At 52.5% G+C, this 16115-nt stretch overlaps 1 protein-coding gene across 8 annotated transcripts in view; it reads left to right on the forward strand.

The window, feature by feature from the left end:
• The window catches only part of ATP2B2 (ATPase plasma membrane Ca2+ transporting 2), a 284665-nt gene extending 269739 nt beyond the window's left edge, over positions 1-14926 (forward strand). For 4 of the 8 annotated variants that reach the window (XM_044253000.1, XM_044252999.1, XM_044253001.1 and 1 more), the window contains 4 exons: positions 1207-1418; positions 1577-1684; positions 3537-3719; positions 11817-14926. In XM_044253000.1, coding sequence (XP_044108935.1) covers positions 1207-1418; positions 1577-1684; positions 3537-3719; positions 11817-12128 — 815 coding nt within the window. In that variant the 3' untranslated portion in view covers positions 12129-14926. Of the gene's footprint in view, positions 1-1206; positions 1419-1576; positions 1685-3536; positions 3720-4919; positions 5092-8921; positions 8977-11816 lie in introns of all 8 variants that reach the window. The other 4 variants (XM_044253002.1, XM_044253005.1, XM_044253006.1 and 1 more) reach the window with 2 other exon arrangements.
• The last annotated feature ends 1189 nt before the right edge of the window (positions 14927-16115 follow it).

The following is a 16115-nucleotide window of genomic DNA, read 5'->3' on the forward strand; positions in this document are numbered from 1 at the left end:
GCATTACAGGGAGTGCCCGGAGGCACACAGTGGTGAGGGCACCTGCCGCCGGACTGAGGAGCCTGGGTAAAGACTGGGCCTGGATCCCTCAGGTGTTTCAGAGAGGACACAGGCAAAGCCTACCCCTGGGTCACAGAGAGGCCCAGAGTGGGAAGGGGCTGGCTCACAGTCACACAGGGAGTCGGGGCCAGCCAGGAGTCCCCAGCCTGGGCAGGGCCCCTCCACATGAAAAGCTGGGCTTTCAATGCCAATGGGCACTTGTCCTCAAGGTCTAGGGTACAGATGTGGGTTGGACATGGATCCTATTGCTTAAAAGGCAGTTCTCTTACATAAACTTGGAAGGTGATACATTGGCAGGACTATTGTCAAGGTTATCTTTAGAGTCTTCAAAAAGGCCATGTGAATGCAAAACTAGGAGAGAAGGCTGCCGGGTCGGGGAGGAGAGGGGGGCAAGTTCCTGGTTTATTTTCTAGCTTCCCCCTTGAGCACCTACTCTCAGCGGTCTTGAATTCAGCTAGACACCTCACACTCAGAAAACCCCAGAAACCCTCCTGGCACCTGCTGAGACAGCTTTGCCAGGAGACACAAGATAGCCTCAGGCCTGTCATCAGTGCGTGTCCACACAGCAACCCGGGGGCTACTCTCCACCCATCCTGTGATAACTCAAATACAAGAGAACGAGGCCATGGGACTGGAGCCAGCCTGGCCTAGAAGCCCCAGCCTCCACATAGCAACCGATATATCCTAGAAGAGCTCCAGAAGCTTCCAGGGGTTGCAGCAAGGGCCACAGTCAGTTACAAGAACCATCACTTACAGGGGAGCCCAAGGCCATGGCCTCCTACCAGGGATTCTGGTTCATAGCCCATTCTCCCAGTCTTCCCAGTCCAGATGAGTTTGCCAGCTGGAGGTCACTTTCATAAATAGAGTCACCTGACAGGACAGGTTAAGGCATTCCACCTTTAACAGGTTTCCACAGAAAAGCAGAATAAAGTTCACCCAACCTCTCTCCCTAGAGAAGAAATGGCTTCATCATCCCTCCACGCACACTCTGGGCCACCCAACAGTGCAGCCCCCCACCCCGGTATCCAGAGCGCCACCTCTGTCTCCGCCTGACCCACCAGGCTGTGCAGAGGAGGCCCCCACTCAGGGCCCAGCGTCTCCCCCAGCGAGGCCCTCAGCCCCGCTCCCGCCCTCTCGGCTTGGCAGGTGAGAAGATGTTCCAGATCGACAGCGGGAGGAATGCACCCCTGCACTCACCGCCCTCGGAGCACTACACCATCATCTTCAACACCTTCGTCATGATGCAGCTCTTCAATGAGATCAACGCCCGCAAGATCCACGGCGAGCGGAATGTCTTCGATGGGATCTTCCGGAACCCTATTTTCTGCACCATTGTGCTGGGCACTTTTGCCATCCAGGTAGCCAGGCCCCCACCCAACCTGGGCCGGGGTGGGCAGTGAGCAGCCAGCGCCCCTTGGCTGTGCCCTGCGAGCTCAGACCCCTGAGTTGGCCCCTGACTCACTCTCTGTGTCTCTCCCCCTCTCTCTCTGTCCCTGTGTGCCCCTTTGACCTCCAGATAGTGATTGTGCAGTTTGGGGGGAAGCCGTTCAGCTGCTCTCCCCTGCAGCTGGACCAGTGGATGTGGTGCATATTCATCGGACTCGGGGAGCTTGTCTGGGGCCAGGTAAGCTCCAGGGGGGTTTGTAGGAGCTGGACCAGGAATCCTCCAGTCCAAAGAATGGGTCCTGACTCTGCCATGGACTCGGTGTCTGACCCTAAACAAGGCCCTCCCCATCTCTGGGCATCTGAGTAATGGGGGTTGGCCCAGGTCCCACATTCAAGGTCTTTAGGGTACCACCACTGTGATTTTTGCCTTATGTCTACATACCTCTGAACATATTATTTGTTTGATAGTTTCTTTCAATCAAACCAGTTTTTTTTATTGAAATTTGTTTCAAAAGGTAGCTTTATATTAACATGATTAGAAAATCAGTATCATATATCATAAAGAGACACTAACAAAATAAAATAATAACATAATGAGAGCAATGTTATTAAACTCAAACTCGATGTCATGGCCTGCAAAGGCTCAGCGCCTGAAGCCAGCTTGTTGTTTAAGAGGATAATTAATAAGTGGTATGACACCAAGCAGATTCCTTAAGAGAGCTCCGAGGAAATGTAGGAGGAGTGAGCTCTGCCTTGGCTCTGAGTGACGCAGTGCTGGGTCTGACATCCTCTCCCACTTGGGGGAACCGTGAGCTAGATGCTCTGTGGGGGCCCTTCCAGCTGTGACACAGAACATTCTCCCACCAGTTCCCTTCCCTACTTTTGCCCAAATCCTAGGCATGTGCGTGCACACGTGCATGTACACACACACACACACACACACACACACACCCCTTGCCAGCACTTACTACTTGCAGGCTGACCGGCATGCAGTGCTTGTTAGAAGTACCTGAAGCCGGATCTGTGTCAAAGCGTCTCTATTCCCAAGATGCTCCATCTTCCAGCTAGTGGGAGCCCCAAATGGCCTGAGACATTGTCCTTGTCTTCAAGCTATTCCAGGCTTGAGTGGAAAGTTACAGTAGCAGAAATTAACTAGAAGATAGGAAAAAATTTTCGTTTCATCCAAAAGGTCCTTCTTGAAACTTTGGAGCTTCTTCAGAAAGTTGATAAACTAGATTTGACTTAGAGAGCCCATTCCTTCAGAGCCAGGCCATTTTTATCCACCTGGCACCCACACCTTCAGGGAGCTCTTGGCATCTGGAAGAACAGACTCCTAATGCCTGAGGATGATGCCAGGGGGCAATGCTGAAACCTCCAGGGAACCCATGAGTCTGTATGCAGGCCAGCCCTCATCTGTCCCTACAGGGTATGAAAGGAGCCTCTCATCTCTGCCACCTCAACCTCCCCACAGGGCCTCGCTTTCACACCTCGGCCCCATGAACAAGCCCTTTGGAGGGCAATTAAGGATAAAAACATATCCCCTACTCAAACTTCTTTCCATTTCTGGGAGGGCAACCATTCCCAGAGTCCCAGGACTGGCTGCCCCCATGGTATCCAGGCCCTGCACCTCTGTTGCCCACACTCAGCTATGACAGGACCCAGTGATCAGCAGGAAGGAGCCCAGGGACCTGAGGGCCAGCTATGGGCCAGGTTCATGTGCAGCAACTTAGACACACCATCTTGCTTAATCCTCAAACTTTGAGAATCACCCCCAGCTTTACAGATGGGAAGACCAGAGCTCAGAGAAGTTAAACGACTTACCCAAGGTCACATGACCTAGAAGGTCTGGGGTATTCAAGGTCACACCTGTCCAGCTCCTAAACACCAAGATTTTCCGCTGTGCCCCCCAACCCTGGATGACTGAGTGAATTACAAAGCAAACCAATAAGAATTATAAAAGATGGAATTGAGAAACAGGTAGGATGAGTTAAGGCGCGAGCTGAGCATAACTAAGTGGGGAGGGGTGGCAGGTTAGGGAGGAGGCCACCTGAGGGACAGCCCCCATCACCCTGACGCTGGACCCCCTGCAGGTCATCGCTACCATCCCGACCAGCAGGCTCAAGTTCCTAAAGGAGGCTGGCAGGCTCACGCAGAAGGAGGAGATCCCGGAGGAGGAGCTCAATGAGGATGTGGAAGAGATAGACCACGCTGAGAGGGAGCTGCGGCGAGGCCAGATCCTGTGGTTCCGAGGCCTTAATCGGATCCAGACCCAGGTACAGGAGGCTCCTGGGGCTGGGTCACACCTAGCCAGGGCGGGCGGGGGATGGAGGTGGGCGTGCTCCGTGCCACCCCACAGGCCTGCAGAGACGGGGCTCTGGCTCTGCTCTCTCACCTCGCCAGCCTTCGGTACACCCTTACTCCCCACATGCACGCTCCCGTGACTGCTAAAGAAGCTGCAGCCTCCTCAGGAAACTTCCATCTCACCCCCCAGACCAGCGAGGGCTCAGCCGAGGGGTCACACCTGCCATGGGTTTCCGGGGGAATGCCCCTCAGTGGGGAGGGGGCCTGAGTGCTGAGGTGAGTGTGGGGCTCTGGTCAGGGGTGTGGGGCAGCCACCAGGAGGGGCGGTGCAGGGCTGGACTTGAGTCCGTGTGAGGCCAAGGCCAACCCGTCTCCCGGGCCCGGGCATCAGCCTGAGAGATCCGGGCATCTCTGCACATGTGGACATATTCCCCACCAGGGCCTTCAGACACTGCCCTCCAAGCCTCCACCACAGTGTCACAGCCACTCTGGGTTTTCCCCATGCCTACACAGACACGTACGTGTGTGGCAAGGGCACACATGCAAAGCACATGTGGGATGAGTTTCTTCCCAGCCCCCACACACACAGGCCACACGCTGTCACATAGCCCTCTGCCCGGGCTGGAGTTCTAATCCAGGCTGTGTGTTCATAGCCCTGTGGGATGAGGGACACAGGGGACTAGGAAAGTAAGAGAGGGTGGGCCTCTTGCCCAGACCACACCTAGGCAACCAAGAGTAGATCACCTGGGCCGCTTCACACCCACAGGGCACTCCTGAACATTTCCTCATTGGCATTCACAGCGCCCCCCCACCCCGGTTTTAGGGGTGACCGAGGTTCAGGAGGCAGCCCTCTGGGAGAGCTGGGGTGGGGGGCGGGGCGGGTGTCCCACCCAGAGCCTCCCGACACAGCCAGGCTTCTCCTCCCACAGTGAAGACCCCAGCGCGCAGCCCTCGTGGCCAGCCCTCCCTGGCACTCTGGGGCCTCCAGAGGGGCCTGGAGCCGAGCAGATGTCTTTCAGAGCCTTTGAGTGTGTCTGGTAGTCTTTGTTTGATTTAAGTCACGTTGTCGTTGTCACCGTGGCTGCGGCTGTGCTCGTGCCGTTGCGCCTGTCAGTCGTGTAGCTGTGTGTCCGTTCTTCTCGCAACTTGTCTCGTTCTCTCCTCCGTTGCAGATTGAAGTAGTCAATACTTTCAAGAGCGGGGCCTCCTTTCAGGGGGCCCTGCGGAGACAGTCCTCCGTCACCAGCCAGAGCCAGGACGTAGCCAATCTCTCTAGCCCTAGTCGCGTGTCGTTGTCCAATGCTCTTTCCTCTCCGACCAGCCTTCCTCCTGCTGCAGCTGGGCGTGAGTGTGAATCCTTACTGCCTCGGGCGCCACCGACGCCAGTGCTGGGCGGGCAGGGGCCGGGGCACCAAGGACATGGGGGGCAGTCAGTCATGGCGAGGCCCAGGGGGCTGAGGGGACACCATCATCGAGGAGGGTCCCCGTTGGTCAGGAGAGCATAGCCAGTCATGGGGTGGCCATCCCTTGGTGGGCCAGGGTTGGCTGGGGTCAGGGTCAGGGGCTTAACCATTCAGTTAGGGGGTCATAAAGGTCAAAAGTGGCCAAAAAGGTCTGGGTCAGTCAAGGATTGGCGTCTGGTGGGGAGTTTACAGTGATCAAATGCTCTAGCCCACCAGAGGGTCACAGTGGCCAAGGGGGGGCAGTCAGCCAGGACAGCAAGGAGTATGCCAATTGGTCTAGTGCCATACTCAGACAGGAAAAGCCTGGCCTACACGGCCAAGGTCAGAGTTGGCCAGGAGATCAGAGTCTCACAGTTAGTTAGGCGAAGGGTTACCACGGGTCAAGGCCATCAGGGATCCCAGTCCGTCACAGTGGGGTCCAGCCAAGTGAGGGGTCACTATTGATCAGAGGAGTCCCAGGCCACCAAGGAGATCACAGCCTGAAGGCCCCAGCCACGGTAGTTCAGAACCCTGTGCCTTCTTCCCTTATACATCCAGTGGCATTAGCTGCCCTACCCACTACTACCCTGCCCAATGAAGGTCTGACCCCTTCCTAGAGAGGACAGGGCTTCTTACCCATTCAGCTTGACCTCAGGCAGAAAACAGTGAACAGACTTCACTTCTTGGCTAGGTGTCAGCAATCCCTGAGGGATCTGGTCCAACCCATGGTTTCATGCCCTTCCTCATCTGAGGGGTAGCGGGGACTCTGGCCCCCTCCGTCTTCTCCCTCCTGCCAAGCTCACCTTCTCATGCCACCACTTCTGACCTGGATCTCTCATCTCTGGCCTATCTAGATCTTTCTGAACCCCTCCATAGCTTCTGGCCCCAGAGGGAATAAGAAGTCTCTATTTACCGCCTACCTTCCTTACCTTGTCTCCAGTCAGCCGCTCCCAAACAGCAGGGGAGCCCCTAGTCCAGGTCTTCTCAGATTGCCACAATGTATATGCCCCAGCCCTCAAGCTTTTGATGAGGAACGGGCTCTGGGTTTCATCTCTCCATACCCCTATCCAAACGCAGTACACCCACTGCACACACCCCTCCCACTGAGCAGGAGAGGACCTGCATGCCAGGTGGGAACTGGGCCACCTGAGCCCTCTGACGGGAAACACGAGCCACAGAGAGCCTGTTGCTGATCTGTGCTCATGTCCCGTGATTGTTCAGGGGGTGCAGCCCTGCCAGGTAGGCAGGGTAACAGGGACATGGCAGAAAATGGAAGAAATGCCCTTCCGGGTTCATTCATAGCACAAACACCCAGGGATGGGGAGACCGGGCAACCCAAGGTGAAATGGAGATCTGTTTGAGCAGACAGGGTCCAAGTCACGTTTCTGTGACAGTCACTAGGAAGCACTGCCAGGTTTTCTCAGGGCAGGAAACACTTTGGTCCCATCCTGCCCCTACCCCCTGCAGCAGAGAGGCTCACTGAGCTAACCTCCTCCTGCATCCACTTAGCCCTGGCTTTGCTCAGCACCACCAACTGTCTTGAAGTCCAAAGACCAAGTGTTCCAGTCTGGACGTGCCTGGCTGGCTCGGCTGCTAGAGCACATAACACGATCCCGGTTTGAGTATAGGGATCACTTTAAAAAGGGGGCAGGGGTTCCAGTCTGGAGAGCCTCTGGGGAAAGAAACCGTTTCTTTGGGTTCCTGCCATCCCTCCTGGTGACTCCCACATCCCTCTAGCTGGATTTGACCTCTTTGAGGCACGGTGCTTCACACTGGCCACAGCTAGAGCCTGTCTGGCATTTCTGGGCACGCAGGCAGACTTTGGAAGTCTTCCGGTGGCTTAGCCCCATACCTTAGTTCTCACAGGCCAGAGAAGGAGCTCGGTCACCTCAAACCTGGGCAACATCATTCTCACCTTTACTTCTGTCCTTTACAAAACCATTCAATAAGGCCAGTCAAGTGACACCCAGTCCTCAACACTCCTTCTTCAGAGACTACATCCATATCTGCTCACCCTCCACCCTCCATTCTCTCTGAGGCCCCAAAGGGGCTGGCCAGGCATGACTTCCTCATCCAGCTGCCACGCTTGAGTATCTTGTATTCCTACCCTCTACTGGAGAATCTGGACTGTAATTTGGGGTGTATTGTGGGAGCCTGACCATCCCCGTAGCCAAGAGTACTGGTTCCAAAGGAGAATCCCCCCAAATAGCTTCAACACGCACATTTTGATCAAGACGGTCACAGTGTGAACTCTGAATAAAAACTCCCAGTTCCTCCCTCACCTGAATATTTGCTATAACAGCAGCATCTCCTCTGTTCTCCAAGGATTCTGAAGGCCCTCTAGTTACCAGGCAGGGTCTCTTCAGGAGTCAAAGGCTTTTTTTCCCACAAGGAGGTGTGACACCAGTAGCCAGGAGTCAGAGAAGGGGTTCTGGATTGGGTGGGCTGGAGAGGTGGGCTACCTCCCACCTCCTCTGAGCAGGCAGAGGCTTCTTCCTAGGGATTCTCCAGCAGAGGAGGGTGGCCCTGTGCATGCTGAACCCAAATACCTGGGATCTTATACCCTAGAAGGAGTTAGACCACCGTCCCCTGGGTTGCCAAGAGTTGACCACCAAGGCCTGTGGTGGGACACTGTCTGCTTGGGGCGGACTTCTGACCCATGACCTTGGGGTGAGGATCCCCCAACCATCCCTCCCCTGGTACCACTGTGAGGTAGAGGGCCCCAGGTGGACAGGTGCATGCGGTGATGTGACAGGCAGGTCAGACTTGCATCCAGAATGTTTGGGAGGGAACTCTACTCCACACTCTTGCTTTCTTCTTCTGACTGACGCAAAAGTGAGTTTTTTTTTCCCCCCAGAACTTAAAGGCACACGCCTGAGGCCTTATACTTGAGACCCACTCAACATTTTCCAAAGTAGTTCCCCCATCCTTCACTCGCATATGCCTCACCAGGGAAATAGGAGGGAGGATCTGCCAATACACCCATTTCACTGAGAAAGGCACTGAGGCTCAGAGGACTGGACGGACTTGGCCACAATCACACAAGTGAGTGGCAAGGGGTCTGACTCCGAGGTGCCTCAATTTCCCTACCATCCCACACCACTATCCAGACAAGCCTATAGCCTTGGAACTTCCAGGGGTTGAATTTCCATTCCAGAACCAGTGCCCATGCCTACAGCCTCACAAAATGGAAAGGGGTCCATCCTCTGGGCTCTAGAAGGCCAAGAAAGCTGTTTCTCTGCTGGAGTCTCTGCCAGCCTGGCCGGGACTGGGGAGAAAGGCACCTTCGGGCTCTGTAACTCGAAGCCAAGCCCCCTGCCGCTCCTGCTTATATCCCTCAAGCAACTAACGCCTCTCAAACCACTTTTGTATTTAGCAAGTTCGTAGCAGGCTGTGTTGGTCAGCGAAGGTCCTCCTCCTTCGAACCAACCAGGCCAAGCAAGCACAAGAGACTCCTAACTCAGAACCGGCCACTTCCTGGCCACTACCACCCAGGGGGGATCTCTGGCTGCCATGCCCCCTTTCCCCTCCTGATTCCAAGGACTGCTAGGGCAAGGAGTGCGCATCTCTTAAGGGGAGAGATGAAGAAGGAGAGAAAAGAAAGCTGTGCCTCTCGTTAGCGTTTTGGTAACGAATTTAGTGCAATCTTGGGTTGGCGAGAAAATGGCTTGCTTCTGGGGTGGGGCCTAGACCTCTCCACTGTCTGAATATTCCATGTGTTTGTTTCCCTAGAGGGCTAGAGAACCCTGGAGACAGAGTTCAGCAAGAGAGAGTGAAATTAAAAGAGGTTGTGAGTCTTTAACCTTGAGCCTGAAATGAATGTGAATCAATCCCAGACTCTTGGCTTCCCTGAAGCCGGGTAAACATTCGAGTATGTCGAACTGTCCCAGCCTGTCCCAGCCCAGGGCCTACGTGTTCCCTCAGAGCCCTCCAAGAGGGGCGTGGGTTTCCTGCTCCCTTTGTGCTGATGAAACCACAAAGTCGGAACTCCCACAGGCCGGGTCCTTTCCCCTCTCCCATCCCCCCATACCCAAGTGCAGCTTCTGCCCCAAGATCTCACTTTAGGGTAGACAGGGATGGGAGGCGGAAGAGCTTTTTTTTCTTCCCGTATTTTTTTCATTTCAGCCGCGGAGAGAACCGAAGTGGACACTTGAGATGACCGTGGCGGGGTGTCCCGAAAAGTCTTGTCCCCACAGTCTTGTCCAGAGTAGTTCATTCTTTCTGTTGTCTCCATGCCAGCGGGAGGGCAAGGGGCCTGCATCTCATTGTGTGTCGTCCCCTCTGCATTTTCAGTCACATGATAGGGTCCCACCACCATCCCTCCTCCTCCTACCACCTTATTGCAATTCAGCCTCAGAACACACCGGACACTAGGCTGGACAGTTACAGTGGCGATGCTTCCCATTTGACAGATAAGAAAGATGAGGCCCAGGACACCTTTTTTGTTGGTTTCACTTAATCAAGGGTGTAATGGCCTGCTCATCAGGAGATCAGAATATTTAATCATCTCTACAGAGCCACGAACAGGGAATCCAGGGAGAACGAGACCTCCAAGCAGTCAAATGGCTATCACGGTAGTCTGCTGGCTCTCGCTTGGTGCCTGATGCCTCTTATTTAAAACATGATTCCAACAAGCAGGGTCCCCTGGAGTCCCCATGCCACAGCACATAAGAGGGAAAAGGGACAGAGGTGCTTTTGAGCAAACAAGGAAAAGTCAGAACGAGTAATGATGGCTGACAAAGAGAGAAACTTTTATTTATATATATATCTCTCTCTCTCAAAACTCTGGGGTCTTCCAGAAGACCAAAAGGATTACTGACCAACTTAAAGTTAAATTCTTCTCTGTGTACACTAAATCAAAAGGCATTCCTGTGCTGTAGAAACACTTCCATGGAAAGAGTACAATAAACCCCATGCCAGGACACTTAAAACCATCAGCCACAGCCATCTAGAAAATTCACTTCCATGGACAGGGCTTGCCCCACTGCGCCCCACCAACAAGACACCCCTGGGTTTAGCTGAGAGGTCCACAGATCCCGGTACCACAAGGGCATCCCCACAAGAACCCCACTGGTTCTCTGCCCCGCCCATCCCAACCCACCCCACCCCTGCCTCAGGCCTGTGGTGTGGAGGTTCCCACTGCTCTACAGAGAGGGCCGTGAGCACACCCTCCAGTCCACGGCCAACTTGGCTGAGGCTCTGCTCCTTGGAGGCACTGATGCTGCCTCGTATCCCCCCCGCCACCGCCTCCTCTCTGAGTTGGGGCTAGGAAGAGAGGAGGAAATACCTTTGTCCCAAATCCCATCTGCCTCTTGATGACCGGCATGGCTTCCCCCTCCCAGGAGTCTGGAGAAAGGGACCCCTCTCTCCAACATGAGGGTCCTGTTCCTCTGCACTCCGTGAGGCAGGGCAGAGGACAACCAGTGAGGCAGCGTGTCTTGCCCGTGGTTCAAGCATCAAAAGTGGCAGAGCCAGGACTCAGACTCGGGTCTCCCTGACTATGAGTCCAGTGCTCTTTCCGCTAGTCTGGAAGACCTGATGTCCAACCTCCTTTTGCTCTTCAGAAAACCATGGGTTCCAACCAAGACACAGAAAATGAAAGAATGTACTTTTTTGTGCCTCGGGTCCACAGCCTCTAGAATCCCACCCAGGGCTGGGTTTGGCCATCTGATTCTGGCCTCCTTTGGGGGGGTTTGTGTTTTCAAAGCACAAACAAAGAAATAAAATGCTTCAGGAAATAAGAGACCCCCAAAGTCAACTCCAATGACTGGCCAGGGCTTTGAGTCTATACTCGAGTGTTTACCTCCCAAATGCATGAAGGAAAGAAACGTTGGGTACAAAGACCTCCGTTCACATTGTCCAGGCTTCCAAGTGTAGCTGTGTGTCTGTCTGTGTGTGCCGTGTGGTTCCCAACCCCTCACCGTGGCATGCTCCCGCCCCTGAATGTCATCAGTCTGCCGGCTCCTCCGTGCTTTCTGGCTGCCTCTGCTCTGCACCCCAGAAAGCCCTGAGTTGGCTTTGGTTTGCTTTGCTGCCTTCGGTTTGATGTTCCTATTCTCTGGCCCTCGTGTGTCTTCTCCCATCCGAGCTCATCCCACTGTCTCTCCTTTCCGTTCCTCTTCTGTTTGTGACATGTTATCTGTTCCATGTTGTATGGTTTCTTAACTGCGTGTGGTTTTCTTAAGATTAATGTTCTAAAACGAGCTTCTCCTCCTTCCTCCTTTATTCCCACCTGGTCCCGCTCCCCTTCTGCATGGTTGAACTTCTGCTTTAAAGTTAACAAGGCTCAGTCTCTCACTAGGTCTGGGTGCCCGCCGGAGTGGACTATGCTTCCTCTAACCACTGTTTCCCACTATCTCTGTGATGGGGCTTGATTCCTCCTGTCCTAATATTGTAGTTCTGACCAAAACCAAAGCAGTTTTTAAAACCTCATGGATGCATATAACCTGAGCCCCCTCTCCCATTCTTCCCCTCCTGCCCGTGCTCATAACACCCAGCGACTGTGGATTCCAGCCGCCTGCTGTGCCCTAACCCCTCCCCATAACCCCTCCTCCGAGCACCCCCCCCAGCTTGGCTGCTGCCCCTCACTCCAGGACAGTGCTTCTCACCCCTGTGCTTCCCTTGCAGATTCGCGTCGTGAAGGCGTTCCGTAGCTCTCTCTATGAAGGTCTAGAAAAGCCTGAGTCTCGAACCTCCATCCATAATTTCATGGCTCACCCCGAATTCCGGATCGAAGATTCACAACCCCACATCCCCCTCATTGATGACACCGACCTGGAAGAAGATGCCGCGCTCAAGCAGAACTCGAGCCCGCCGTCATCGCTCAACAAGAACAACAGCGCCATCGACAGCGGGATCAACCTGACGACCGACACAAGCAAATCAGCTACCTCTTCAAGTCCAGGGAGCCCCATCCACAGCCTGGAGACGTCGCTTTAGCTGAGGACCCCGCTGCCACCCACCCCCCCTCCCCGGGCCCATCCATCCAGGCACCCAGCTCACCCAAACAGCAACGAGCAACAACAGGAAACCAAATACTGGCGAGAAAACCAACATTTCCACCCAACAGACCCTTTTTCTGGCTGCGATGCTGTTTGAACTCTTTTTCACTTTGAGGCAAGGGGTGGGATCTGCTCGGGGAGGGGGGCTTATGGAAGTGAGCGATTTTCCGAGAACCAGCCCTTCCCGGCTCCCACCCAAACACGGACCAGCCATGCACCCGCCAGGCCACCATGTCCCCTGCATGAATGTACTGGACACTTCCAGTCCTCCCCTTGTTTGGTTTTGGGGGGGTCGGGGAGGGTTATTTGTTTGTTTTCTTAGGCGGGAACTGCAAACAGACTCTTTTCTGAGACTATTTATCCAATCCACTGGTCTGTGAGTTTTTGAAATGCTTGTGCAGCATGGTCTCAGTTGTATAGGTTAATTTAACAACTTTTTGAAACTGCAGAGCTTAACTCGCCTAGTAAATTTGCACCAACGGAACCGAAGAACTTCATAGACACTCACGAGGTTATATCCATTTCTTTGTATCTATATCAACGTATACTTTTCCAAGACTGTATACGTCCATATAGATATGTGTGTATATATATATGTGTGTGTATATATATATATATACACATACGCGTGCACACACACACACACACACACACGGATATATAAAGTTTTTTTGCCGGCATGTTGCCTTGTTTCCGCTTAAATTGCTCTATTTTAACTTATTTATGTCCTAAAACAAGAATGTAATTTGTTTACAATCCTGTAGATAACGTCCTTGGCTATTTGTATGGTTTAAGAACACTGGCGGCTGAGATGCTCTAGAAAACAGCTCAGCCCAACAGACACTTCCCTGGATTGCAACCTCGATGTTTTACAATAGCCATGCTCTGATTTTTGCCTGCTGTTTCCGTTCAATCATGTCACTACTGCGGGAGGCTCAGGCAGAAGCCAAACGCGACCGAAGAGGAGTCTCCATCTGGAAGGGGGTTAACACCGTGCTCCGTGCTCCGTAGACACAGGGAGAGGAGGAGAGAAGGCTTCCTAGGTTCGCAGCACTAATGGCGGGCCCGGCCCGAGGATGACAGGGTCCACCCAGCTCTGGTGGAAGACTTTTCTCTCGATGAAACTCACTTGAGTTTACTAAGAGCATTTCAAAAGGAGGTTCTCTTTGGCACTGTCTGGACAAGGTTGAGGTAGTGTTGCAATATTATAAATGCTACTGTGTTGATTTTTTTTTAAGTAATTTAGAGGTTTATTTACTTATAAATTGCAGCATATGAGCTGTTGGCATACTGGATGAGGATCATGATGGCTTGCTGCTTTTATTTTTATTTTTGAAGAAGAATAGCCTTTTTCTCTGCACTATTTAGATCCGAACGAACCTTATGATGTGTATATTGAGATGTATTCAGTGTGATTTTTAAACCAAATTGTCTTCCTGTAGTCGCAATATATACTGTAGCCTTTTGACAGCAAGTCTTGCTTTCCCAGACAGAAAGCCATTCTGAAACCCTACAGTATCACAGGTGAGGAAAGGTGGTTATTTTTCCCCCAAGACAATAACAGCACTAGTAATCCCACTTAATGAAAGCTTATTTAATTGTATGTCAGCCTCTTAACTGCTAAGCACTTTGTGGGTATCAGCTTTTTTCATAAAAGAACTTTTGTATTTAATACAAAGTTTGCTTTGAGACTTTTCAGCATACGATCTTTTTCCATAAACTTGTACAGTGCAAAAGACATTTTGAATACCATGATCGATGACGTCCCATGCTTCGAGGAAAACCAAACACTTTCCACCTCGCTTGCGAAATTCATTCCTCATACTGACCCCTTCCCACGGTTGCTCTGTGTCAGCTCGGCCCTTCCCTTCTCCAGGCCCAGAGAATTCTTCCACAAACAAGATGAGAGCCACTCGGGAAAAGAGCCATAGTCAGCTGGGAGGGCCTACAGCTAGGTGGCTGTTGAAGGAACCTGAGGCTTTGGGATCCCAAGTCAGCCCATCCCACCTGGCAAAACCATCCCGGAAGGAGGACTTTCTGTGTGTGAGAGCATCACCTGAACGTCATGAGGGAATCTCTCTGAATGTACCCAGCAGAGAAAACAGCATCCCCACGGGGGTGACCAGCCCTCAGATGTGCTTATTGGATTCCAATACAAACACCGCCAAAAGCCAGCCTGCTGTTCTCCTGCCGAGAAAGTGAAGACCTCCACATGTGACAAAACCTGGAGCAGCTTTGGAACATGGTGTTTTTTTGTAGTTTCCTTTCTCAAGGTTTTCCATCACCCCACCTTCTTCTTGGTTCCAATCCTGTGTCCATGACCTCATTCCCCGATAGCAGGAAAGCCGCACTTGCCCCCCATGCTCCCTGTTCATTTGGAGCCGGGACACTGGGAAGACAGGAGGGCTTTCTCTGAGCGAAGCCTAGCTTGGGGAACAGGGAGCCGTGGAAGTGACCAAGGACACCCGACATCAGTGTTGGTCTTTTCTTGTCAGGGATGATGGATGCACACACAAACACACGCACACACACAGAGGAAATGATTGGTTTGTCAAAACTCACTGTAGTACATAAAGCTTGCACTCTGCGTCCTATATCTAGCAGCATGGGGTACGTTTGGCAGTTCACCCCATTAGGGGGTCAATAATTTATGACCATTCATCTGTTTTTATGAATTTTTTTATCTAGACAATAATTGTAAATAAAGAACTCACCGTCTCTGTTCATTTAATACTATGCAATGGTTATGCTTTCAATTGCTGACTCTTCTTACTCCCGCAGTGTGGTTCTGAAATGTCTGTGGTTTAAAAAAAAAAAAAAAGGCAAAAAACTAACATCAAACAGAACACAGTAAATATATACTCTGTAATGTACAATTTTTTTTCCAGTTTGGGACTGCACCATCCACTTAGCTGCTTCTCTGTCCTCTGGACAAGGGCTCCAGGAGAAGATAGCCGATTCCTTCTTAGGTCTAAGCTCAGCAAGTTTGTCTCCCCTCAACAGGTGAGAGAAGAGCAGGGAGCCCATTCAGTGACCCCTGGGGCTGGAGAATCACCCACCTTTGGAGGTGGGCGGGGAGGAATGTTTCCTCCCTGCGACTCGGGCCAGAGCTTTGCCTAACTCTGAAGCAGCCTCCCCTGCTCCCACCAACCCCTCACCATGGCCCCTTGCCCCTTATCCCCACCAGAACACAGAGTAGACGAGAGAGAGGGTGTCCCGCTTTTGAGACCAGACCAATGTTAATGACGGTACTGGGCCAAAGATTCTGGACCGGTCTCAGCCTGGATAGCCTACTTAATGAATAGCTTGCTCTTTTCCCAACCATGCAGAAATGCCACCTGTACCACATACTGATAACTTGTATAGATTTGGGTCTATTTCTGGAATCTCTCTTCTGTTCCCTTATCTGAGTGGCTCATCGGGCACCAGCCATACAGCTCTAATTCCTGTTGCTTCAGATAATGTTTTACCATGCAGAAGGATAAGTTTTTTTCTTTTTCAACAAAATGTCCTGGGCATAGTCTCACAGCTATTCTTTTAAGTAAGCTTTCAAATATTGCCAAGTCTTCCACCCCGAGCACTTCCCCCACCCAAGGGCCCTGCCATTCGATGTGCAAAGGCCTTCCTTCCTGGTAAATACTGTTCACTCAGGGTCACTAGTGAGGAGTGTCCTGTGAGGAGAAGCAAAAAGAGCATCCTAAATTTGGGGGAAAGTCATATGTTCCTCCCACCATCTCACCTGTATCCTAAGTCAGGGTGTCACCAGAAGAGGCCACCAAGCCTCCCACCCCAACCTCAGTTTGGGACCCAAAGTCACCCACCTTGATTGTCCTAGGGGTGGACCCTGCATCTGCCCCAGGCCAGAGGAGGAAGAGGGCTCTCTTCCACACCTGGAACTACCAGAATTCATGGCCCAGTTGCTTTT

Source organism: Neovison vison, chromosome 6, assembly GCF_020171115.1.
Source record: "Neovison vison isolate M4711 chromosome 6, ASM_NN_V1, whole genome shotgun sequence".
In the NCBI taxonomy this organism is placed as follows: Eukaryota; Metazoa; Chordata; class Mammalia; order Carnivora; family Mustelidae; genus Neogale; species Neogale vison.